A 27,328-nucleotide genomic window follows, 5' to 3' on the forward strand; every position below is an offset into this window, starting at 1 on the left:
TTGCACATCCAATGACTCTTTTTTTTCACTTTTGGTAGATGATATTTACTACAATGAGAAAACATAATAGTATTCTATCTGTAAAAAATTTCTGATTCTGGAAAGACTTGTAAATTCTTTCTTTTAAGAAGAATATTAATAATTTAAAGAGTAAAGTCCGAAGGTTGAGATTATCTTAAGCAATTTATAATTACATACAATTTTTATTGAATACTAAATTTGGAAATAAAATGAATACATTTCAACATGAATAAAACATTGCTGTAATTAACTGTAAGGGTAAATTTAGCTTTCCTCTACAAGTGTCAAATAAACTATCTGTAATTGTTTTCGTGATATAATGTTTTATACCATTTCACATCATGAATCATGGATATCAAGAATTAAAACTTCAGTTCCTTGGTGTTAATTATAATCAAGTTTGTCTTCTTGATACCTTTATTTTTAGTTTTCTTGTAAATATATAATTTTATCTCTTATTTCACAAAATAATTTTTGGTGAATTTTTTAAAAAAAATATTTTTACTGATGAATAATTTATTATCAAAATATATAGTTAATAAATTAAATATGTATTTCTAATCGTAATTAAACATGATTATTGTAATAGAATGTATTATTTAAAAATGTGAAAACAAAAAGGATACATAACATATTTTCACAGAAATAAAAGACTATAAGCTTTTATGGAATAACAGTTTTATTCACACATGTAACATCAAAGACACATGAGATCAAAATACGTTTTTAATTGATTATGCATTTTTTAGGTTTTCTTTAATTGAAAAAAAATCAAAAAATCGTCAAAAAAGCAGCACTCTAATCTAAAGTTGCATTTACTGAATATAATTCATAAAAACGCAAATTTACAGACTATTGAAAGAAAAAAAAATGTTGAAAAGATAGGTATTTTTTTTCCAGTCTCTTTTTGAATGCATTATGAGATATAAAAGCATATGCTACAACATAAAAAAATCTCTACTTTTTAAATTTAATAATAAAAGTGGTTTACTACCTCTTCAAAGCAATTAATTTTACTATAAAGCTGAATGCAGCTTATTGGAGGGAATAAAGCAAAATGTTTCTGTGTCTTTTCAAATAAATACATAACAATACTTATCTAAAGCTTCTCAACTAAAAGGTTTTGATTTGTAGATTCGACACTTAAAAAATTTTGCTTTACATATCCTCACGCGCAGATATACATTTCGGTAACAAAAATGAAATCACGATGACAACACATATCTTCGCCTCTTTTTCCTCAGGAATCCCACTATTACGTATGTATCATGATCACACATTATTCTTCATCACTTTCTTCTTCCTCCTCTTCCTCTTCCTCCTCTTCTTCTTCCTCCTCTTCTTCCTCCTCTTCTTCTTCCTCTGGTTCTATCCTCCTAGTGGTAGGTTGGGGTTGGAAGGTGACATGAGTTTCATTTCGAACAGCCGTGCTGTTTGACATCATTGTAGTAGTTGTCGTCTTGGACTCGTGTATATATTCGCCTTCCAATTCCGTGTACTGGATATGTTGGGTTCCTGGTGGCATTCTGTAAGTAGGTGGAACGGATGGTCCTCTTTTGTATTTTATATAGTCCTCAAACCTTCCCATTGACTTCACTGGTTTTGGAGAGGATGCCATGTGAGGTTGATATTCGCTACCCTTTGGTGGCCAAATCTCGTCTGTACACCTACGTACAGGGGCTGTTCTTGGAGCGAAAGGTGGAGGTCTATTTCCCAGGGCATTGGCTTCAGGATTCCAAGCATCTTGGACTTTGCCGTGGGATAGATGGCCGACACCATTAACGCCATGTTCTTGACCTGGTTTCGGTGGGGGCCAGACGAATTTCTTTCCCTTCCCGGCTGCAAATGAAATCATTTTAAAAATTCAGATTATGTCGTCAATATAAGTAGAAAATGCAACTTCATTCCTTCAAACGTATAAGTTGATTTTTTCCTTTCAAACCACTCATTTTAAAAACTTGGGTTTTTACTTTTGTTTGTAATGACCAAATTCTCATCTCCGACTTTATACATTTATTCATTTCTTGAATTATTGCCTTCCTGATATACTGATGTACAAGGTGATCAAAATTAAAACTCCCGTACTCTGAGCTCTCTATACCGCGAAATATTCAGTATAAAGGCTCCAAAATTGTTGAACATGCTATTCAAGACATGGGGAAATGGATAACGTGAAAAAAATTAGTTCCAGAAACACCGATAGATGGCGCTGTACAACAAGAAATACACTGAAAAGTAACATTTAACACATTTATTCGAGCGTATCAAACACTCAATCAGAAAGATCTTATCAACGCAAGGGAAACCTCTCAATATGGCTCCCTTCTTCCAGATGTAAAATCTGCATTCTGTGGACAACTTGTACAATTGTGGATCGTAATTGTCGATTGAGAGGCTTCTCACATATTGTCATTCAAATCTGTCAAGGTCATCAGACCTCCTCGATAAACAATATTTTTTCAGTATCCCCAAAGCCAAAAATCACAGGTATTAAGATGTGTAGAACGAGATGCTTAGGTTGCCGAAAACGCACGATTAATTACTCTATCATTAGTAAAATTTTGCCGAAGAAACTGTTGTACACAGAGTCCAATGTGTGAAGGCGTTTCATCTTGCTTAAAGGTAATTAAATCAAGGTATTGGCGCAATAGCATTTAGGGTCCAACAAAATTTTCGATCATGTTTTGGTACCTCTTGGTCTTTAGAGTAAATTCTCAAGTCGATGAAACTCTCGAAGTGCAGCTGCAGGATTTCCTTTGCTTTCATTAAATAACCTCACAAGCAAAGCGTAAAGCCATCGCTAATAAGAATGACATTTTCTCAGCTTTATTCCTTTTATGCCTTGAAAAGTAACATCAGATCAAAGGTATATGCAAATTTTTGTGCTTACCGTGCAAAAGTGTAGTTACAATGATAGTTTCTATTTCATCACTTTTTTATCTCCTTTTTTTCATATCAGAAATAGAAATTAGAAAGGAATACCGCATGTTTTTGTGAGTGTGATTATTTGTGTTTTTTTTTTCAGTTGTACAGCGCCGTCTATTGGTGTTTCTGAAACTAGTCCCCCCCCCCCGTAATCTATTTCCCCATGCCTTGAATAGTATGTTCAACAATTTTGAAGCCTTTACACTGAGTAATTCGCTGCTCAGAGTAGAGGTGTTTTAATTTTGACCATCTTGTATAAATTGAGATAAGCATTCAATAGTAAAGACTGAAGGGGTTAAGAAAGAACAAATGAAAATCTATTGATTCTTGTTGAAAGGAAAGGAATTGCATGTATGAAAAAAAGAGGAGTGAAGACCTCGCTAAAACAATTTTCTAACAACCAATGTAAAACATGGTAATTATTTTAAACAGATTTTCTGACAGACAAATATGAATTTTCGAAAGTTCTGTTATGAATAATAAGCCGACTGGAATGTTAATTTCATAATTGCAAGATAATCTTTTAATAAGACAGTTGTTATAAAACAGTTTATAAGACAGTTGCTATGAAACGAAATTTATGCTATCCAAGTAAAACTGCATTTGAATTCATATAAATTTATATATAGGATCAGTTTATGGGAAAGACATTAAACAAAATTTTAATATGTGTTTCATATCAGGCTGATTTTTGTGAAAATGAAAATGATAAATTTCCAAATAATCTGAGAAAATCAACTTTAAGTTAACATTAAATTATAGTTTAAAAGGAAGCATGATTATAAGAATTATTTAGTATTTGGAAGGTAATTAGATTTTTATTTTTAAAAAAGGCAACTGTCATTAATTTAATGATAAATACTAGAGCATTTTAGCATTATAATATTGTTTTATTTTATTGAGGAGATATTATTTTTAAAATTTAAAATTATAAGCTTAGAATAATAAAGTTAAATTGTTTACCTTCCCCCATGATTGTTGGAGAGAAACCGACTCTAGGGAGATGCCTTACAGTGGAATACTGAAAAAAAAATAAAGAATGAAAAAATTTCACTAATTAAAGTACTGGAGAATGCTTACAATCTGAACAAAATTATTGAATGATGAATTTTCATATGAATTTTAGACTTGGTCTTAAAGAATACTAACTAATTTCATACATGAGCTTATTATTTCCTTTTTAAACAAATTCACCATTAGATTTGTTTTTTCTTTACATTGAAATAATACCTTTTTCAGTCTTATAAAAGAAATTTAAGACAAAAAAAAATATTGATATGAAATATTTTAATGATAGATATGTCCTTGAATATTTTAACTGAAATTTTCGAAATTAAATTATTTTTGAGGACTTTCATGATATGTTTCCAATTAAGATCACTACATTTTCAGAAGAAATAAAATTCTTAATTATTACAAAAAGGGAATCATTACGGAATGATATTTAAAAATATTAGTAGTTTATTAAATATTTTGAAACAAAAACATTATTTTAATGTAGTTAATTTAAAATTAAGTTTTAAAAAATCAAATTGGTTTTTTTTTACATTTTATGCATTATTTACATTATTTTTTACAACTCTGTTGTTTCATTAAATGTATTAAATATGCGTTAACATATAATGCAATTTAATTTACTAGTAATATGAAAATATAAAAAAAAACAAGTTATTTAAACATGTTTTCGCTATTTCATGCATCCTTCCGAGATACTGATTGAAAATGTTTTACGGTAAAAACATTTTTTTGACAGAATTTTCCACAAAGCATGTATCTGAGAAGCGATTGAAGATAATGCTTCTCATTATACAAATAGTTTTTTTTTTTTTTTTGGAGGCGCAAAATCGCAAACATTGAAAGTAAGGAAACTTTAATTTTTAAAAAAAATGCAAAGGGGGGGGGGGGAGAAGACTTACTGACTGGAAAAAGAAATTGTGTATTAATAAAAGTTGGCTCGTGAACGCAGACAGATAGTAAAAATCAAAAATTATTTTAATAATAATTATTTATAGGTCGAAGCAATGGCGGCTTGTTAACTCAGAAAGTAGCAATGCTGCAAAATACCTAACAAGAAATTGCATTTATAAAAAAAAATGCTACTTCCCGAATAAGTAGCTAAAACTTTTGAATTTCGAAACCAGATGCGAAATTTGTTGTTACCAGAAATCGCTATTTCTGTTACATTCCTTAAATGTTTTTCAAATTTTCGTGTCCTTTTTTTAAAAATATTTTTTCAGAAAAAAAGACTTAATCATTCACACCATTAACTGTAAATGAATAATCTAAATTTAAAATACACATGAAAAACAAATTAATGAATTTTTTTATTATAGTCATATAACCAACCATTCTTAAGATAAATTTTGGCTGTGTAATTTTCGATGATATTGTATTTTCCTGCTTCGAAACTTTTGAAGTTTTATTTAAAAATATACTTTGGTATTAGCTCAAAAACAGATGAAATATATGCCGAATACCTTAAATACAAGATATTTTATGCGTATTTTGGCTAATTTCGAGCTAATGGAAGAACTAAATACTTGAAACGTAATGTATTTCTCGATACTTACAATTTACTCTGACCAACTCATGATCTATGGCTGCTATATTTAGCATATTTGCACACATTTAGTAATTGTAACCCCCCCCCCTTCGAAAAAACATTTCATATTTTGTCAAAACTCACGCTTCTATAAAAATGGTAGAGAAGAAAAACTTTAAAAAAAATTCAAATTTCCTGTTTAAAAACTGAATTTTTTAAAGGTGAGTAAAAAATACCAACATTTATAAAATTCTTCGAAAAATTCAATTTCTTTTCTGAAATTCTAATAATTATTCTTGCTGTCAAGGCATATTTTGCTAAAAAGCATTAGAGAAATATCAAATATAAGAAAATATTTATATTACCTTAAAAAAACTCAGTTAAAAGTACTTATTTTCTAATATATTTAAATTAATTCCACATTAAAAATTAGAAGTTATACACTAATTTAAGATGAAACATTTTGGTTATACATTTGTTAAGAATTTATCTATTTAAGAAAAAAACATTTTGATTAAAATTACCTTTTTTGTCACAGGATATGTTACGTCATTAATGCTAAATAAAAAAATAATTTTTAATTATTTTTGATAATTTGATAATGTCCTCCTAATATCTGTCATTTAGTTGGTAGATATCATACTCACAATGAAATTCACCATTTTATGCATTTAAAATCATGGAAGGTTTTAGCATACTATTAGAAATTAGTCACCTTTGGCGACCACGATGTAAATGTGATAAATGAAAAACGTAAGAAATTCTAAGAATGAATTTTAATATGAGAACTTTACACTAATATTGTAGATCTTTTTAAAATTTTGGATTTCTTTTTTGGGTAGATCTTTTCGTTTACCTCAATAGGTAATTTCCTAAAATTCATATTAGATTTTTTTTTCAATGTATTGTGATGTCTACCTCAACCTCTTGTAAAAGTATTGGAAAACATCGACATAAATGGGACTCCCACGAGTATTAAAACGCGCTTTGATCATAATAAGAACTATTTGGGAATGTGTAGTGATACACCGGAAGGCTTTCCTCAACTGCCGCATTAACTTCAACCGTCATTTCTCATAGACTTGTAAGTTATAGATTCTTTTAATAACCTACTATTCACAAAACAAAGCACGTTTTTAAATATTCTATTGTATTGCTATACTAAAACATGAAATAATTATCGAAACCCAAATACATTAGTTGAAATAAAATCGTTTAAAAATATATTTCATTCTATGCATCACAATGTTTTCTTCTACTTACTTTTGGGGGCCATATATCGTCTCTTCTTCTGATATTGACAAGAGTGGGTGATTCTGATGGAGTATATTCTTCCCCTGATTCTCCCATTATGTATTAATAGAAGTCGAGATGTCACACAATCAAATGAATCGAATATGGAATTTAATCCCTTTCGTTAACACTCTCCTGTCGAGCCTGAAGAGCAGCAAATTCCTGTAAAATAAAAGAGTAATTATATCGATACTTGTTTTAATTATTGTATTTTATAAAAGATGCTTCATTATTTTCAATTACTTTTATCAGTTAATGAATTTTTAGAAATACGTTGCTGTTTATAAATGAATGGGGAAAATTCAGTTTTTCCAAAAAGAATCATCTATTAAATTAGATATTTATGTCATAGTCATTATGCATTATGAATGTAAAGTAATCCACATTTTTCTTTTGATAAAAGATAAAAGTATTTATGTTTTGATTACACCTATACAAAGATTAGAAAACATTTAGTAATTGAAGAACCAAACAAAGATTCTGTAGGTTTATGAAATTGGGATGATTATTAATTGTAAATGTGCAGTGTTTTGAAATCAAAAACAAAACAGAGTTGGCAAATTCATGACAATTTTGCTGAAGTATTAAAATGAATTTTTTAGAATAGTAAATTTTTATAATGGGCTTTCAGCTTAAAATATGTTTTGTCAAAGAATTTCACTAGCTCATAATTTTTGACAATCATCGATGGGTATAAAATATTTATTACAAAATACAGAATATTTTATTTACAAAATATACTTTTATATTTTCTAACTTAAGAAGATAATCCTCTTAAGTTGAAATTTCATTGAAAATAGAAAAAAAAATCTTTTAAATTGAAACTAGTTGGTTGTTGGAAAATGAATGCTATGAAATTAAACCAGATTACGGCTGTTCTTTTTCAATTTATATATTCAAAATTAATTCAAATTTTTGTGTTTTGTCTTTCTTTATTTAAGAATATCAGTGTTTTATTGTACAACTTTTATTGTACTACATTTACAATATATTTACTCGTACTCATCGCAATAAGAGCATTCGCACTTTGTAAAATATAAGTTAAAAAAATGAATTTTTAGTTTAATTGATTTTATATGTTTGCAAAATATATAATTTTATGGAGAAATAATAAAAATTAGCATTTAAAGAGAAAAGACGTAAGACTGTAGTTTTTGACATTTTTTAATACTGTGCATGAAGTGACAAAAATTATTCTTAAAATATCACATTTTATTACAATAAGTTTTAAGACAATGATAATTTCCTTTGTAGAATTATTTAAAATGCACTTCTCTGTCATCCATGTCATCAAAGTTGATTAGAAAAACAAAAGAGAAAAATGAACACTTTCAACACTGGATTCCAAAAACTTTGCAGGTTTGTGATGCTTTAGTATTTGCATAAGAAAGTAAAAATATTATTTACTAGATCTTCGATTAAATGAATTTTTATTGTATAATGAACTTATCCTTACTTATATTTAAGATAAATTTTTGTCTTTTCCGTGATTTCTTCTGTAAGAATTTTAAAAAATCATCCCCAAAAAACTGAATCCATTTTTTTAGTATATTCGACAGAAAATTCATGCATTGATTGATTAATATTTATTAATATGTTTATTTGAAGTAGCTTAATTCAAAAACATCTTCTGCAAAATGCAAAAAATATTTATTACATGTATAGAATATTTCTCAAGAAAACTTTTTCTAGTAAAAAATATCGATTTTTGTAAAAATTTTGATTATGAATAAAAGAAAAATGTTAACTTTATTCTTAAGTGAGAAATGTCTTGATTTTCAGATTGCTTCCAATGTTTCAAGGAGAATTAATATCCGCGAGAGGTGCTTTTTTTGCACGATTCAAACTGCTATATTAGTAAGTGAACCAATATGCAGTTAAGATTTCCTTCTCTGCAAGATCCAAAATTTCCAGTGGCCAATATAAACTACTCGAAAATTAGAAAAGGTGGGATTTATTTTCATTTTTCCACTAATACTACGATCATAAAAGAAGGTTTTAAATTTTCTTAGCTATATTTAAAAAATGTAAATATGTAATGTAAATGTAATGTAAAAAATGTAAATATGTAAAAAATTTTTAATATGTAAATTTTTTTAATTTTTTAAAAATCTAGTAATAATTAGGGAATTATTTCCCTATTATTTAAAAAGAATTTAAAAAATTAAGTTCCCCAGTTTGCCTTAGTTAATGATGTTGATCCTTTTATTTTTAGATCAATAAATACTGATCTATTTGGTTTATAAATTTACAAAACAACTGGGTGTATGTGTTAAAATTAGAAAAAACATTTTTAAATCATGTGAGGACATGTGCAAGCCTATGTGAAAGGGCCAAACTTGAAATGATGTTTTATTTTAAATTTATTTCAAAATAAATGTTTTAACAAGCTACGTGTGTTTGTTTGCTTATTGGATCTTATTTCACTTGGTTATTGAAATTTTTTATTTTGCATTCTTTTGTAATTTTGCTTATAATGATTTAACTCCTTTGTAATTTCATTTATAATTTACTATAAATTTTTTTTTTATTTTTATAAATAATTTCCACCACATTTATGGATGCAATTTGTATATAAGTATTTTGTTTCTCACCAGCCATCTATAGGCCTACCACGCAATTGAGTCGGTGTATCATTAAGAGTGTTAAATTTAAAAAAAAAAAGAAGCTTAAATTCGAAATAAGTTATAAGTATTCGAAACTATACTATTCGAGCTACACTATTCGAAACAAAATATAAGTATTTTGTTTCCCATCAGCCATCTATGGGCCTACCACTCACTTGAGTCTGTGGATCAGTAAGAGTGTAAAATTTTAAAAAAAGTCTTAAATTCGAAAAAAACTATAAGTATTCGAAATTATACTATTCAAAACAAGATATAAGTATTTTGTTTCTCACCAGCTAAAAGCAAAATATAAGTATTGTGTTTCCCATCAGCCAAAAACAAAATATAAGTATTGTGTTTCACATCAGCCAAAAACAAAATATAAGTATTGTGTTTCCCATCAGCCAAAAACAAAATATAAGTATTGTGTTTCCCATCAGCCAAAAACAAAATATAAGTATTGTGTTTCCCATCAGCCATCTATGGGCCTACCACCCACTTGAGTTGGTAGCTCATTAAGAGTGTTAAATTTAAAACAAAAAGACTTACATTCGAAATAAACTTTAGAGTCTACTAACAAACTCGAGAGAGTTCAATGAAAACACACATTTGCATTTTTGTACTGACAGCGATGACTTGAGAACTGCTGATCCTGATGAAAAACACCAGCCGACCTTAGATCATTATCGCAGACATTTGCCCTAGAACTAGGAAAGGGGTTTCCTTACCCAAGGCAAAACCACCCTCTGATTAATCAAAGCGACTAACAGCTGCGGCAAACGAATCCAAGTTGGGCCAAAAAAGCAAAAACATGTAGGGCGAGGACGGAAAATGGTGAATCACTTCAACCAGCGTTTAGTTTTTCCGACCGAAAATAAATAAGTACTCGGAAGGTTGAATACCTTCAATATGTCTATAATTAGATCGGTGTGCCACGGTTCTTTATGCATCTAACAACTCGTGCTTGAAGGTTCTTATCAAGAAAAGAGTTAAACTGTCATCGTATTTTTCCTCTGAAAAATAACAATGTTGCGAATAGAATCCCTTAAACTGAAGACAGAGTAATCTTAAAAGTGAGCAAGAAGTAATCTTGTTTAAGTTTTAAAATGTTCTTAAAGAGTGAATCCTACTGCATATGCACCAAGGATGTAATCTAACTCCCAGAGTGTAATGACTCATTATTTAATTCTTTATTTTTGGAGAAAATGATATTTTTCTAAGAATAGCTATAAGAATTTTGATGAAATTTAAAAATTAAATATATTTTATAATTTTTTTCTAAAGATGATTCAAAAACTGCTGTAAATAGGTTTATTAAAAATTACTATGACCATTATACTGAAACTTTATTCCTATAAATTACTTATAAATTTATAGTGCTATTCAGTTAAAGGGAATCATGATTTGGCTTGCATCATGAAATTAGCTTAACATTTTCATAAATATTTTACTCAAAATTTGTTTTATAAATAGAATATGTTCAAAAATTTAACAATTCTTTGGAAATATAATCTGGTAAATAAAAATCTGGCAAAAGAATATAAGAATTTAAAATAATGTACTGTGCAAGACAATAAAAAAATAGCATAAAATCATTTTCTCAATATTCTAACTTTCTAAACATAAAATTTAAGTAAAAAATAACTTTGAATTATTGTCGAGTATATTTACGCGTTTTTAAGGCGATCAAATATGATAAATGAGAAAAAAATGCGAATATCAGAAAAAATATGTTAATTATGAAATTATGATAAATAAATACAAAGGTTGACATTTGAATTAAAAATAAACAATTTTTTTTTGGTAATTTTGAATTTTAAGTGTAGCTGTACCTACAACGTCAAAGAAATCGATTTCATGTAAAGTTATTTTTATTTAAAGTAGTATCTTGAATAGATATATGCCACAAAAGGTAATAAGAAGATTCTAATAAGATAGAATTTTCATTTGAGTAAAAATTCAATACCTAGTAAAATTTGAAACAGAAAAGTACAACCTTTTTTTTTCTTGTACATTTTTGATATAAATATGGAATAACATTAAAAGTTTAGTTGCCTTGCAGCTGGATCTTTATTTATAACATTCATGAACATTCAAATGTAAATTAATTACAACGATTGGTTTGAAACAAATATCGATACACTAACGGAAAAAAATACATTGCTAAATACAAAATAAAAATCATATTTAAAGGAAATATTAGCAATAACCTGCTACTGATGTGAGAATATTATTATGAATCAACAGACTTCAGCTCATTAACCTTTGCAACAATCCAGCGTAAAAAAATTAAATTGTGAAATCTGCAATCCCATAATTAATTTTTTTTACTCTAGGCGGTTTCATATCATTAATTTTAGAATCCTTTTTCTCGTTAACCTCTGCTACCTCATAGTGGGGTCTTCCCTATATATATATTCATGAATTATCAAATTAAAATTATTCTTTAAAATCGGATTGAAAAAAATGGTGATTTACTAACAGAAAAAAAATTATTGTCAAACATAAAATTAAAAAAAAAATACTGAATAAAAGAAAAGAAAGAAAGAATTTCCAATTGTCCTGTAAATTGAAAATGTAATGGAAATTACAATCAGCTCATTGATTTTTGTTACAATCCAACATAAAAAAAATTAGTTTAGTTTAACCTTAGATCCTAAAACTAAAACTAGGCGGCAAAATATTTTTTAACTTTTCTCAGCTTTACAAACGACGCTGGATAATTCTATATGCCGATGGAAAATATTTCTATACATTCATTATTAAAAAAATAATAAAATTCAAATAAATGGATGTTCAAAATTTACTATCCATTGCTTTCTCAGTTCAATTTTTTTTAATTACGGAAAAAATATTTATTTTTATTTTTGGAAACAATAAAAGATATAATTGGATGAAACATAAAAAAGAAAGCCGTGGCATTTTCTAGCTTTTTAAACAAATGACAATTAATATTTCTAAGGGTATTAAAAAAGAAGGTCAAAATATGCATACCTAATTCATTGCAAAATGTGTTTCTTATTTTGAAAAAAAATATCACAGTTCACACTAGTAAACCAAAAATTATGCTAGACAGCAAGAAATTGACAAGACATGATGTCTTAATTTTACCATCGCTTGAGTCCAAATGCAGCTGTATCAACAATCTTTGGTTGCCAAAGCAAAACTTTGCCAAAATAAATAAGCCTGCTTCTTTTTTTAAAGATATAGACAGAAAAAATGTCTAACATCTGTTTATAACGACTCGCATCTCCTTTTATCCAAATGCAAATCACCATTATAACATAATAATTTTTTCAATTAATTTATGATCACATTTTGGATGTGTGATTGTAAGAGCCTTTACTACTCATATCGATGCTAATTGCTCTACTATTAAGGATTTTCTTAAATACTAATCTTAATTGAAAGTATTAAATGAGATAAGTCAAATTGTTTCCTATCATAGCAAAAAAAATGAGTGTTTACCACCATTTGCCTATTCTATGCAACTTAGTGTTTCGTTTCCAGTCTACTTTTCAGAACAAGGTTTCTATTCATAGCTGCCAGGGCTTTGTTTATGTTCTACTTGGAGGCGAGTCTTTTCGATGTTGGCAAAATTTCCGTGCTTTGTCTTTTATGTATACCTAACTGGAAGCATGACAAATTAAAAACGGCAACCTTTGGATTTAATTATAAAAATATTTTAATAAAAATAGAAATTAAATATTTAGGTACCCAGAATTTCCATGCTAATTTGCATATTCAGGAAATAACATTGAACCTGAAATTTTATTCATAGCCTCTGAAAAAAATATTTAACAAGTAAAATATTTAGAATAAACAGTGCAAGTGTCAGTCAGGGACAAAACCATGCTGCACAGCGATTAGGCTAACGGTTTTGTTCCGTCCGACCTTCCTTTGCATACCTTGTTTTGTTTAAATCACGTCGGAGACAGAGACAATGATTTCACTTTATCTCTTTCTTTCTCGCTGTATTTTTAGAATTTGAATTGGAAATCTTGCAGAAGAATTATTATCATGTGAGAATATGATGTTGTTTTGACTTGAAGTTTTTGAAGCGATTTGAAGGCAACAAATTGGCGATTTATCCCTTTTTTTATTTTGGAGTCGGCTTTCACAGTATAACTTTTGAAATATCTGTCGTCTGCTAATGTAGTTTTATTTTGGAGTCGGCTTTCACTGTATTATCTATCATCTGCTGTTATAGTATTTCCCTTGGAAATCACAATGCTATTGCCTAACTTGCGCAACATTTTTTAAAAATAAACCGAACAAGTTAATACATTGTTTGTTTAATCGATAAATATTGTTGGTTCAGGGATAATTTCAACTAATTAAAATAAGGTTATTAGAAAATAATGCAGAAGGTTGTCACATTTGGCGATTTATCGCCAATTAAAGTCACAACTTGATTTTCAAATTATACATTCTCTAAATTCTTACGAATTATCTTAATTAATTTAAGTCATTAACCAGTTTTAACCGGTTTGAAATAATCACGATACTATCAGATTACGCATGCGTCCATATTTGGAAAAACGATGGGTTTTTTTTTCATCGCAAAATCGGTCGAGCTCCAAAACTTTGTTTGCAGCTAGAAAAATTGAAAATGAAAATTAAAAAAAATTATATTATATATATATAGATAGATAGATAGAGAGAGAGAGAGAGAAAGAGAGAGGGTAGAGACCGATAGAGAAGTCTCGTGATTGTGTTTCAAACCTGTTCAAACTGGTTAATGACTTAAATTAATTAAGACAAAAAATAACATAAAAAATAATAAAGTTCTTACAGGATAACGTGAAATTTGCGATAGTAAATTTCGTTTTTTTTATAATTTTTATTTTATTTTAATTATTGTCTTTATTTCTCAAAGGTATTATGTGTTATAAATATCATTTTTTTTTTGTACAGAAGGACATGCTGCATTGAAACAAAGTTTTTTGAAAACATTCAAGTAATTTTGATAGGATATAAAATAATGTGTTGAACCATTGTAAGCATTTCTTAGATATGCAAACACAGAAGGAGATAAGATGATACGTTTCAAATAAAAACGGGTGTAGGTTAAAATATAAAATTCTAAATACGACAGATAAAGTCATTGAATTGTAGAAATGAAAATTTTTATACATTTCACGTTTAAAACTGATGCATGAGAATATGACGAGTATTGAGAACTAAAACCAAGGAAATTGGGCAAAATTATGAATTGGTCACATCAGAATTAAACATGGTACGAATTCACAAATCGAATAGCAATGCCTGCAATACAATGAGGAATAGCCGTGCCTGCCATGAATGTGACAGAAGTGGACGCCTATTCCTCATTATTATAAAGGAGACCAAATTAGATCATTTTAAGTTATGGTCGTAATTGTATGAATTTGTCAAACTGCCTGTAGGAAAGTTATAAATTTGTCTTTTTCTCTGATGAATAGTGATCATAAAATTATAATATGTATTACTAGCATTTTTATACTTTTTGTTTTATTTTATAATACTTTATACATAGATAATTATGCACTAGTTCAATAAAGGTGCATGAGAAATGCGGAAAGAATATATATATATATATATATATATATATATATATATATATATATATATATATATATATATATATATATATATATATATATATATATATATATATATATCAAAAAAAATCTTTAAAAATCAAAAGATATATATATATATATATATATATCTTTTGATTTTTAAAGAACAAGAGTTATTAGAGAAAAACTTTGAGTTTAATTTGTAGTAGAGAGGGAGTTAATAATTAATTCTGCATGACTCTTGGATTATTTAACAGATTATTAACATTTTGAACTGAAATGAAATAAGAACTCTTAACTTTCTTGAGAAAACTGATAATGGCGAGCAGCACTCACCAGAAATTATTGAGAGTTAATGCTTTTCATAAAAATTTTTATTTATAAAAAACCTCGCAAATTTCTATATCAATCCCTTCTTTTAAAACTAAGAATATTAAATTGTCTGCCTGAACAGTGCTACTGAGAATAAACTGCCCTTCAAGGGGTCAAAGATTATACAAATAATGATGCCAATAGTTGCAACAAAACTTTCAATAAAATAGTTGCAAAAAAATGTAATTATGGAACAAAACTTTCAATAATCAATGTAACACTTTAGTCACATATTTGTCACAAAAAAAGAATGGTACATTTGGATGAATAAATTTTCTATTGAAATCACATTTTGCATTTTTTAAAACTTACCTTGGAAATTTCAAAAGATATTAAACAAACTCAACGATGCCAATAGTAATAAAACTTCATCTTTCATTGAATCGTAAAAGATTCATTTGTCGATATTTCAAATATATAATTCGTAAATATTTTGATTACTGATAGAAAAATTAAACACGGAATTAGTTTTATTTCTGATTTTCTGTAATTGCAACATTAAATCTGTAGCGTATCCGTTTAATATAATGGTTTTTCCCTTCTAATATCATTACTCCTTTTTCCTACTTTAAATTAATTCAGGAACTGAATAAAATTATCAGTTTTTCTTTCTTTTTTTGCAGAACAACAGATGTAATTTATAGAACTGGGATTATATATATATATATATATATACTTTAAAAAAACAATCTGAAAAATGAAAACGTGAATTGGCGTGTTTTATCTCGATATATCATGACACTTTTGCAAATTTGTAACAGAAACGAATTCCTGATTTCCAGTTTTTGAAGGATTATAACGCTCGTTTGAAGAATCTACGTACAGCAGCATAGTTGTTAGGGAAAGCTTGCAAAGCAATTCTCACTTGTGGTTAAACGTCTGCTGAGGCCATAAACCTCAAAAATACATCGAAATTCTACATTATCGAATCAAAGGCAATACTTTCTGCGGCAATCTAATGTAACTTAATTTGGCAGTTTGAAATTGTACTTCTACGATTTTTCCTGTAGCGGAATCATTTTCTTTGTACTTTGTCAAAGTAATGGATTACATTTACCCCGCAAATTGTATGGCTTTTTAGCAGAACAATACTAACCATATTTAATGACACAAAATTCCTATTACTTATTTTCGTCGAACAAGGATTATTGTTTTTATGTATTTTGTCTCCTATCTTTCATATAATTATATATAGAGAAAAAAATATTTTTTTCACTTTTCTGTCTTTTTTACAATAAAAATTTTCCTTAATTTGAATTAGAAATTGCTTTAGAATTCCAGACAAAAATAAAGAATTCTACAAGAAACTAAAAATGCGATGAAATTATTCATAGTACTTATATAATTATATTTCTGCTGTATGAATCTCAGTTTTAACTCGAAACTTAAAATATGCTTAGTTCGATTTTTTTTATCTATTCTTCTACACCACCATAAAATATTTTCTTGAACAACTGAGCAAGAAACGTCAGCTTCATACAGTTTCAGTTTCTATAAAAATGGCTTGTTATTGGGCTTGAATATAAAAATTCTGAAAGTAAATTTTAAGGCCATTTCTTAAACAATAAAGCATTTTACCAACATGATCACGACATGAAGCTCTGCAACAGAAAGGTTATTTCTTTGAATAATAATGAAAGGTGTCTCGAGCAAGATTTGAATTTACCACCATTTGTGCAGTAAAATGTTGACAGCCCTACTAAAAAACAATTTGACAATTGATAGTTTAGGGTTAGTAAAAATAGAGCTTTACGCGATAGAACAACGTATTTTCTTTTTTCACTAATGTTTCAAAAATAATGAAAGTCTTGCGACCACCGTTTGAAATTTTGAGAATTGGCCCCCTAGATCGTGTGATTTATCACCATTGGATTACTTTTTATAGGGTTATTTGAAATCAAAATTCCATGCCACACATGCGTTGTGGGAGGAAATTCAACGCTGCATCTGCGAAACTTAGCCACATTTATGCAAAATGGCCATGGAAAATTTCGACAAAACAGTACTATGTGACAGGAAAGCCGGGGAAGCCATTTGCCCTCTGTGTTATTCCATACATAACCCTATCCTGTGTACTTTAAGATTCAATAAAAATATAACAATTTAAAGAAAGAACTGTGCTTTTTTAATTAAATAAAATCTTGCGTTAACACGTTGTTCAATCGTGTAACACTCCATTTTTACTAATCCAAAACTATCAACTGTCAAAGGGGTTTTTTTTATAGGGTTGCCAACACTTTACTGCTCGAATGGTGGTAAATTCAAATCTTGTGTTAATTTTGGGACACACTTTACTACAATAATTGCTAGCACAGAAAAGTAAACCCACACACCAACGAAAAAACGAGTTCGTTGGTGTAAGGAAATGCAGCCTAAGCACTTCTGAAAGTACTTGTCTAAAGATAATTATATCATCAGCTTCCACTTGGATGGCTCCTGAGTTAATCTAAGCACAGTTCATCAGCTAAAGTTTTTTTCTCGTCACCTTATTTTTAGTTTCATAGATTCTTTTCCATGTTACGTAATTCCTTTTAATTAAATTGCATTCATATATAATTGGTAAAAATACTACTATCAAATGACATGAATCTACATGAAACCTTTACAGTGAAATTTTAACTGTCCATTCCAAATATGTTTCAATTGAACGAAATTTTTTCTTACATTCTTTCTAGAATATAAAACTAGTCGTTGCATAACATTTATAAAAATATGCATCACTATCGAAATTTTGAAATTTATGTTTATAGCAATTATTTTATGTGTAATTCAATGTATTTGAAAAATTCAGAGCAATTTTAAAATTAGTAATTAATATGCGAATGAAGATAGAAAAATGCTTTTTTCCCAGTCATCAATCACACAATAAAATTGTGTGATTCTTTTCCTGATACTTGAGCTATAGAAAGGAGGGCGGCGCATTGAACATATCCTTTATTCTCATCAATATTAAACGTAACATATTGTTCTGACAACTGCAACAATATTTTTATAGTTAAAACTGAAAATCATGTCGCCAATAAATTCTAATTTCTTTTAAGAAATTCCAGCCACGTTTCCATTTTTCTTGTATAAACGGCATCTCTTTATTTTCATTCGCTTTGCGAAATAGAAAATTTTAAAATTGCTATGAATTCTGATATACCTGTAATCTACAAATATGACACGTTTACACTTACAAATATTGTATTGATTATATAAATAATATTATAATGATTAAGCAAATAATTTTCTAATTAGGCATTTTATTGAATTTATTTATGAAGCAAAGGGACATTGGATTTCAAAATGAAATCGATAATACAAAAGAAAATCAATTTGTTTTACAATGTTGTTTAATCTGTTACGGATTGAAGAATAATTTTGGAACGGCACATTGTCTACAGAAATATGGCTTCATAAAATAATATTTTATTCATGAAATTTTCAAGATATCAAAACCATCGTGACATGATTTCAACCCATAATTTTTAATTAACAGTTTCAAACAGAAACATTTAACTATTATTTTATAGTATTCCAAAACATTCGCATTGTAAGATTTTTTCGCAAAGTCCATTTTAATAAAATTTCTTCCTAATATTTATTAAATTCAGTTGCAGAGGTATTTTTATTCCGTTAACCCTAAATGTTCAAAAAATTCCATTCGATTTCGATTTTATTCGATTATCATTCTTTTCAAAACTTTTTAAAATCTTACTTTATCATTAAACATTTTGTTTTAAATGTACGTATTCTATTAATAAAAACATTATAAATTAGACATTTTATTTTTACTTGCGTTATAAAATGTAATAAGATTTTTCATAACTTAAAAATTTACTTGATTCCGGCAAAATTTTATTTAGCGATTTAAAGCAAACAAATTTAATTGTTTGGTTTCATAACAAGATAAACTTATTAAAAAAACTTTCTAATGCACTGTTTTTATTAGTGTACTTATTGAAAATTATTGATGGTATATGGAAATTATTTATTTCAATTATTTTCTAATAGTATTTGGTTTATAATCATTGAAATAAATATTAAGATAGCTGAAAATCCATCTCTTCGTAAATAAGAGGTTTTCGCGCTTATGAAATAAAAATTAGTTAAATCAATTAACTAATTGATGAATTACGCAGTAAAAATAATTAAAATAAAGCATTGTTATAAAGAATTCATACTTGTACAAAGTTTTCAAAACTCTAATACATAAGAAATCTAAAAAATCTAATACATAAAAAACTATACATAATCTATACATAAAAATCTAATACATAAGAAGCTAAAAAAATCGATCAAAAAATTCCATGAAATAAGCCAATTTAAATAAAAGTATTTTATTAAAAAAATATTTTATAAAAATGCTTCCGAATCGAAAATAAAAATAAATTTTCCGATATATATCTTAAAAACAGGTATTCAAGTGTTGCTTTAACACCCACAAGAGAAATATCTGACAGCTGACACGCACGTGTCCATAGAACATCAAACTGATTTCCATTCTTTTGATCTTCACGGAAATGATCTTCTCTTGCAGACTTTTTGGATGGAGACCAAAATTTATCAGGAATCTATTTTCTTTTTTCTTGAACAACGAGCTTGTTTCTATTTCAAAGGACTTAACAAGTTCTTCTTTTCTTTACTATCTATCAAAAGCTCTTTTACAAAGGAGAGAATTTCGTAAAAATGGAAAATTCTGGCTACAGACTTTGCACATCTTAATATAAGTAGAAACTATCGCGGTTTGTAAATATGTATGTTCAAAATATCCTCCTAAACAAGCAGGTTGAATACAACCAAATTTTACACACTTATTGTATCTAGCATACAAGAGGAACAATACTGTCAGATTTTAAAAACACAAAAATTAGTTAAAAAATTCAATGATTTAGAAATCCTTAAAAATATTGTTATTTTTACACTTTGAACTACTTTATTACAAATATTTTTTTTAATTTCTCTTTTATTTTAATTCTCCTTTTGTCAATGCTTTTATTAATTTTAAAGTGGTGAATTAACCATATTTAAAATGAAACCTAAATCAATCACTTAAAAAAATCAGTCCTTCTTGTATTTAAGAACTTGAGCACATCTTGTATTTAAGAACAAAATTTGCAGTTTTAATGTAACCTATTTATAACAATTTTTATGAAGAAAATTAGCTGTCGATGGTTTTTAAAAATCGTCTAGTTCAAATGGTATTTTAATTTTAGTTAAAAAGCAGTCGATAAAAGATGGCAAAGTTTCAGACGACAAAAGGATTTTGTCTGTTATAATCTTTTATACAAAAATACTCTTTATATTAAAAATATTATACATGAAAAGTTTTTAATTCTGCGAATGCCGGGTATATTAACTAGTTTTGAATATTTATTTGAAGATTTAAACACATCTCAATCTCTAACCCGCAATTGTTGGTATGCATAATAATAGACTTTTAATAATTGTAAAGGATTATATTTGTATATTTTTAAGTCACATCTTTTCTTCATTACAAAATACGAGCACAATAAATCGATTTATTAGACTTTTGAGTAAAAAATTGCGTCGAAAAATATTTTTCCAATCATTAGAAAATTTTTATCCATATTTTGATGAATATGAGCCTTTTAGATTCCTCAAGACTGAAAAATCACTTATGAATTATGTCTATACCACTATCTATTTACAAGTCTGCTTATTAGTCCAACATATGTAATTACTCGGTTATATTTATGTATCATAATGTGTGTTTATGAATATGATGTGTGAAATTTCTTACAGTTTTATTTTTCCGTCAAATTTCTCACTTAAATTTCTTTTTTCAGAAAGTAAAAAATAAACAAGTCATGATAATAATTATGAAATACTTTCATACTATTTTATAGTCATACGACAACATAATCGCGCATGACATTTAATACATATTTTAACGCTGTCTTGAACTAAACTATAACGTCACTTTCTTTTTCACTTATAAGATGTGCTTTCGAGATTTTGCGTAAATTACTAGAGCACAGCTGACTCTATAGAAAAATTATTTTTAATATGACCTTGTTTAAAAATATTGTATATATTTTAATTATTTTACTTTTCATTAATTCGTATTTATTTAATCTCATAATGATGTGTATTTTTTACTCTTGAATTTTATCACTTATTTACAATCAGATTGCCAAGTTGTCCAATGTAAAAACTAAAATATAAATTAAGATATTTATATACAAACTATCAAGACTTAAATGCAATATTATTTTTTAATTTACGAAAATAAAAAAAAAACTTAAACAGCAATCAAAACAGTATCATTAGTTTTTTCGTCATTAATTAAAAATGATTTAATGAATTGCATCCTAGCCCTTAACTGTAGAGTATATTTTTAATGTGGCCTACAATAATCACTGAAGGATATAACATCGGAATTACCATTTTTCACCTCACATTATGAATGATATGTGACCGAGAAGTCTGAAATGAGAATCATTTCCGAATTATCTTCTAGGCGCCTGCTTCCACACAATTCTTATCTCCTTATTTATTCATCCTCGTGTTTTAGGATTTAATATCATAGCTTAAAAATGGGTCTTAATTATGTGCAATTTTGGTATTTCTTAGTGCACATTTTTCCTGCTTTTTAACTGAATAATATGATGCCATGATTTGCTTTAATATATGCTATACCATAATTGGAATGAATATTATTTAGAATTTTTTTAAATTGGATATCATGTTGCTATATATAAAAAAAATGAAATAACCATCATTTTTTTATCTATTAAATGGCAGTACTTTCATATTGAAGGCAGAAATTTAAAAAGTGATATGATAAAATCTTTCTTTATCTTCCTACTTTTTAAAAAATTAAAAGAATTTAATTCAGTTCTTGAGAAAAATAAGCATTAGAAAGCGAGTTTGTTTATTCTATTGGTAATAAATGTTTTTTCAGATTTCATTTGTTCTGGCCAAATTATTAAAAGCGATTTTGAAATTCAGGAACTCGTTGATTAGATATGCAGATTAAACCAAATCTCGAGGAAGACGAATTATTAAAAAAAAAAAAAAAAAAAAAAAAAAAAAAAAATGCCTGGAATAATCTTTAAAAGTTTTACAGTCATTAATTTTTCTACAAATATTTAATATCGATTAGAATAGGATAATTGATACCCATTTAATATTATCGCAGTGTATTGTAACTTTTAGCTACAAAATAAAAAAAAACAACTAATACCATGTAATTTGAAATGACATCAATGATTCATGTTCAAATACATTTTTCAAAGCAAAATCAATACAGTTTAATCTTTAATGGCTAATATTCTTCCAGAGTACATAACATTATTTTTGACATTTCATTCGCATTATATGACTACCAGAAAGGTTATGTGACTGAATTTATGGAAAAAAAATTAAAGAGGATTTGAACGTTTAATCCCAAAAATCATAGGTTGTATGATTGATCACTCTATTTTTCTTTAAAAATTTGCATATGATTGCGTAAGAAAGTGCACACAAAAAAATGCAAATATCCTTCTAAATACGCCAAGCATTTTAAGCCAACTGTTTAGTCACAGGTGATTATTTTCTTCTTTGTTATCGCCAAGGAGCAAGGCACACTTCCTCAATTATTCACATTTCGATAGACTGAATCACTTGTGTTGCATTTATTTGAGAGCCAGGATGCCATTTGACACACTTCTTTGGCTGATGCACAATCCTAACCTTTGTTCTAAAATAGGTAGCCCCCAAAACAAGAAAGACAGAACCCTAGAATCCTTTCAGTATCATCATTCTTCAAAACACTTAGAAATCTATTGTAAAATTAGAGGTTAAGTACACTACTCACTAACGTAGGAGAAAATAAAGCAGTGTGCGTGACACTGGTTAATAAATAAAAAAATCAACTTTTTAGCTAAATGAATTATAAAACAAATCAAAATTGAATTTTACTATTTGTACTGATTTCACGTCCTTTGGTTTCATTTGAAAAAAAAAAGGGAGTGCCTTTTATTTCTCCATAACTCTCTTATTATTGAAGATAAAAAAATAGTTCAAAATAAAAGAAAGATCACATCATAAACTTTTTCCTCAAAAACTTTTTGATACGCCAGTGGCTTAGAAATTAAGATCTGAAAAATTGCATTCAGCCCTTTTTTTCGACTGATTCTTAACCTAAACTTATGACATGTCATCGGAAGATTATTTACTTTTTTTCTATCCTCTTTACTTCTATTCTTATGAATTTAGAGAATTATGGAAGAAGATATTTCTTATAAAATTTCTTTTAAATAGATTTTTTTTACTAATTTGCACATTCTTTATTTTTAAAATTGAATACATTTGTTTGTTAAATATGACAATACAATACTTTAATATTTTAAGAAGCAAAATATCAATTGAGCTAGTTAAAATTATAGAGATGAAAGCATATTTTCCGTTTACCTGAAATTAAGGAATTCAATTTCAGCCGCCTGGCTCAAAGCATTTTTTATTTATCATATTCACAAACAGACGGTCATAATTCCAAAGATGTATATTTCGATCTCAGGGAAGTCTGAAACGTAGGGATTCGTTCAAAATCTCAAATATCGTATCAGCCGTTTGATGAAATTGGTTCAAAATTTAATAAATATCGATATTTTAGATGCTAAACATGTGTACTAAATTTTACCTCCCTAGCTCTTTACGCTTTGCGATCATCGAGTTCACTTGTATTTGAACAACCAGCCAGACAGACTAATTGTTTCGTCATTTAAAATTTGTTAAAAACATACAAACTTAGTCGTAATTCTATATATCAAATTTAAACCATTTGGTTCCAAGCGTTTTTGACTTCTCTTGTTCACAGACTGACGTAATGTTAAAAATGTGTTTCTCGGGACTCAAGAAATTCTGAAACCTGAAAATTCGTCAAAATCTCTAGTTCGAATTTTTTCGATTATTACAATATTTTCTATATACTTGGTATTCTAAAAAGTAAAGTTTTCATTTTATCCATAAGTAAATTTATTTAAACCTGAAACAATACAATTTTCTCTGCTTAATGACTTTACTCGTCTTAACAGACTTTAAAGTACGAAATTGAACAAAATGTGCTTAAAAAGGAGACAAAAAATATTCAAATAATTCTTCATTTGTTAAATATTGCTGTCTACATGTTATCATTATAACATAATGTCACTATGTTAAATTCCATTCCTTACTGGTCATAATCATCTTCAAATCAGAATTTCCCATGTATAATTAAAAAGACAAAAATCAAAATAATATGATGGGTAAATTTATAAATTTGCTCTATTCTTTGTATTTTTGAAGTTTATTTGATTTTAAATAACTGTTTTTAGCACAGATTACTCTTTGAAATGTTTCTTTTAACCATCATGTCAAAGATTTTCATTAATATGAGTAAACAAAGACATAAATAGATCACTATCAGTGTGATTATTAGTTAAGATTAATCAAGATAGGAGTATAAAATATCTCACTCTTGAGCATTTAAAATTAATGCATTTTTTCATGAGTACGTTGTTATCGACACCTTAACGTTGGTTGACTCATTTAATCCTGTTTTATTTGAATATGACTGATCATTATTTTACTAAGGATTAAAATATCTTCAGCCTCGGGTGACCAGTCAGTTCGAAAAGAATATTCGTTATATTTCATTTTTGTTAAATCATTTATATATATATGTCCATGATACCATCAAATGTCTGATCATTAAATCCATGTTATTTTAATTGTCTTTCAAAAGTTTTGTTGATATGAATCTTTCCACTGAGATGGAAATAGGATGGCATCATAACGCTATTGAAAACATAAATATCCGGTTCATTGATTTAAATTTTCAATTAAATAAAATTATAAGCAAAATTTCCAAAAAAAAAAAAAAAAATCGGAAAATTTTAGTTATAGCTCAAACATGTAGATTCTGTAAAGCACCAACATACACATACATTTTCAGCTTTATTATTAGTAGTATAGATGGAGATGTTTTCAAGATTCTATCACCTAATTATTTTTTTAAATAATTCATAATTTATGAAATAAATATACCTATTTTCTTTACAAATAATCAGACTCCACCTTTACAAAAGATTATCTCCTCTTAAATTAAAATGAAAACTGATTTTACAGTTCCAAAAAAGTGAACCTTATAGCAATTAATTAATTTCATATAAATAAGTTTTAAATTACAACTGTAGGGATTCTATGGTTAATACGCTTCCTGCTTCCAAACTTTTTAGGAAAAAAATATATTCATTCAAACTGTTTTAAAATTACGAGCTCTTTCAATGCACATCTTAGCTATGCATTAATAATTCCAATGACTTGCTTGTTACCCATGCTTCGGATTATTGCATTTGCAATATTGTAAATTAATATTAAACCACCATAGAACAAAAAATTAAATATAATTCATAAACATTTCAAATATTCGGCAGTAAGTAGGAATCAAAATAGAAACACATTACTAATACAGAAAGGGAATCTTATTAGACACTTAAGAATCTAATTTTTCAAGTAATTATAATTAATTTCTTGTCGAGTTGCGGTCAAATAAATTTAGCTTTTATTCAAATTCCGAGGAATGCACTATTTTCATAAATGAGAGGAAATGAAAAATAAATAATTCATATTGATGATTCTCATTCTAAATTTTGTCCCCAAAATTTCATCAAAGAAACCGAATAATGCATTAGAAAATGTTTTAATTCTGATAGCATATTTTTAGATACAAAGTAGATAATTTAAAAAATCTTATTATTTAAAATCTCGTTATTTTAAAAATCATCTTTACTTTTTAAAATAACGAGTACGGAAACATGGAAATATTTTTATTATTTTTATTTCGGCAATATATATTTTTATATCATATAAACTTTTAAACAATTGAAAAAGTAAAAGAAAATTTTTATTCTTTAAATTAGTTTCAGAAAGGAAATAATCATTCAGTGCTTCGTTATCAAATAGAATAGACCAAAACTCTCTCTAAATTTTTTTCATACCGACATTCATGAAAGATATTTGGGAGAAAAATAAAAGGGTGATTTTTTTAAATGATTTATTAAAATTTTTTCCTGACATTACTTCTACTTTTAAAATTATATTCACATTAAAAATTGATTGAAACTATATAAGAGTTTTCAATTCTAGAAAATCATAAATTCTAAATATTCTTTAAGGAAATCTTCGCTTTTTGGAACAAAATTGATCATAATTTTTTTCCCGATAGAAGTTTCAATTCATATCATAAATATGCAGTAAAATGCAATAGGTATTCTTTCGCTCAACTATATACCCCATTCTTCCAATATTTATGGTAAAATCTTTAATATTTTTTCCTAATTATTTCTAATATAATTAATATTAGTAAAAATGTCTCGTTATGATTAGCAACTTACATACTTCACAAAATCTTGGCCACCTAACTTTTAAATTCATATAAAATTACCAATAAAACGTTCTCTATGAAGTAATTACACTCTTAAGACTGAAATCAACACCAAAGGAAGTTGAAAATCGAAATTCGTTTACATTAGACAGTCAAATAATAAAGAATTTAATTACACTTGACAAATAATTAAGAGTAGTTGGAGGGTACTTACGATTTCGGTTGCCGAAGCTGAGGGATCAGGAGAGGGTGAGATAGTAGAACGACTCTTGTCTGTCTGTACCTTCTCGTGATGCTATTTCCATCCGTTTCGCGGCTTCCCGGTCTCTTTTAGAAATGCAAGGCTATCCGAAAAGCTGCGATCAGGGACCGTATCCAAATGAAAGTTTGTCTCTGCACATATAATTCCATGCGCTCGAATCTTGTTTGTTTGTTAGTTACCTTTTCTTAATCATATCACCTTTTAATACAGTTAAATATTTTCTAATATACCAAATATTAAAATGTCTCAATATTCAAGATTTTAAGGGTTTTCAATACTTTAAACTTCTCTAATAATGTTTCTGAAATTGCATTATCGCATCGTTTATATAGCATTTATACATCATTCATTTACAATTATATGCTATTTCATTACAATTATATGCTT

The 27,328-nt window shown here is 27.5% G+C and overlaps 1 protein-coding gene across 1 annotated transcript; it reads right to left on the reverse strand.

Moving 5' to 3' along the window:
• Positions 1-781: 781 nt before the first annotated feature.
• LOC129959794 (histone H3.v1-like) lies at positions 782-27,041 on the reverse strand. Its single transcript, XM_056072687.1, has 4 exons — positions 26,894-27,041; positions 6,752-6,943; positions 3,910-3,967; positions 782-1,860 (listed from the first exon to the last, which is right to left on the reverse strand). Exons 2-4 carry the CDS (start codon positions 6,836-6,838, stop codon positions 1,301-1,303), a joined length of 705 nt encoding a protein of 234 aa, XP_055928662.1. The 5' UTR covers positions 6,839-6,943; positions 26,894-27,041; the 3' UTR covers positions 782-1,300.
• Positions 27,042-27,328: the final 287 nt, after the last annotated feature.

Source organism: Argiope bruennichi, chromosome 2 (genome assembly GCF_947563725.1).
Source record: "Argiope bruennichi chromosome 2, qqArgBrue1.1, whole genome shotgun sequence".
Taxonomy (NCBI): domain Eukaryota; kingdom Metazoa; phylum Arthropoda; class Arachnida; order Araneae; family Araneidae; genus Argiope; species Argiope bruennichi.

Excerpts from the sequence above, each read along its gene's own strand:
- LOC129959794 (XM_056072687.1), bottom strand. The coding sequence starts at position 6,838 with ATGGGAGAATCAGGGGAAGAATATACTCCATCAGAATCACCCACTCTT. Across the intron at positions 3,968-6,751 it reads ACGATATATGGCCCCCAAAA|TATTCCACTGTAAGGCATCT; the intron begins GTAAGTAGAAGA and ends TTTTTTTTTCAG. Across the intron at positions 1,861-3,909 it reads TCCAACAATCATGGGGGAAG|CCGGGAAGGGAAAGAAATTC; the intron begins GTAAACAATTTA and ends TTTCATTTGCAG.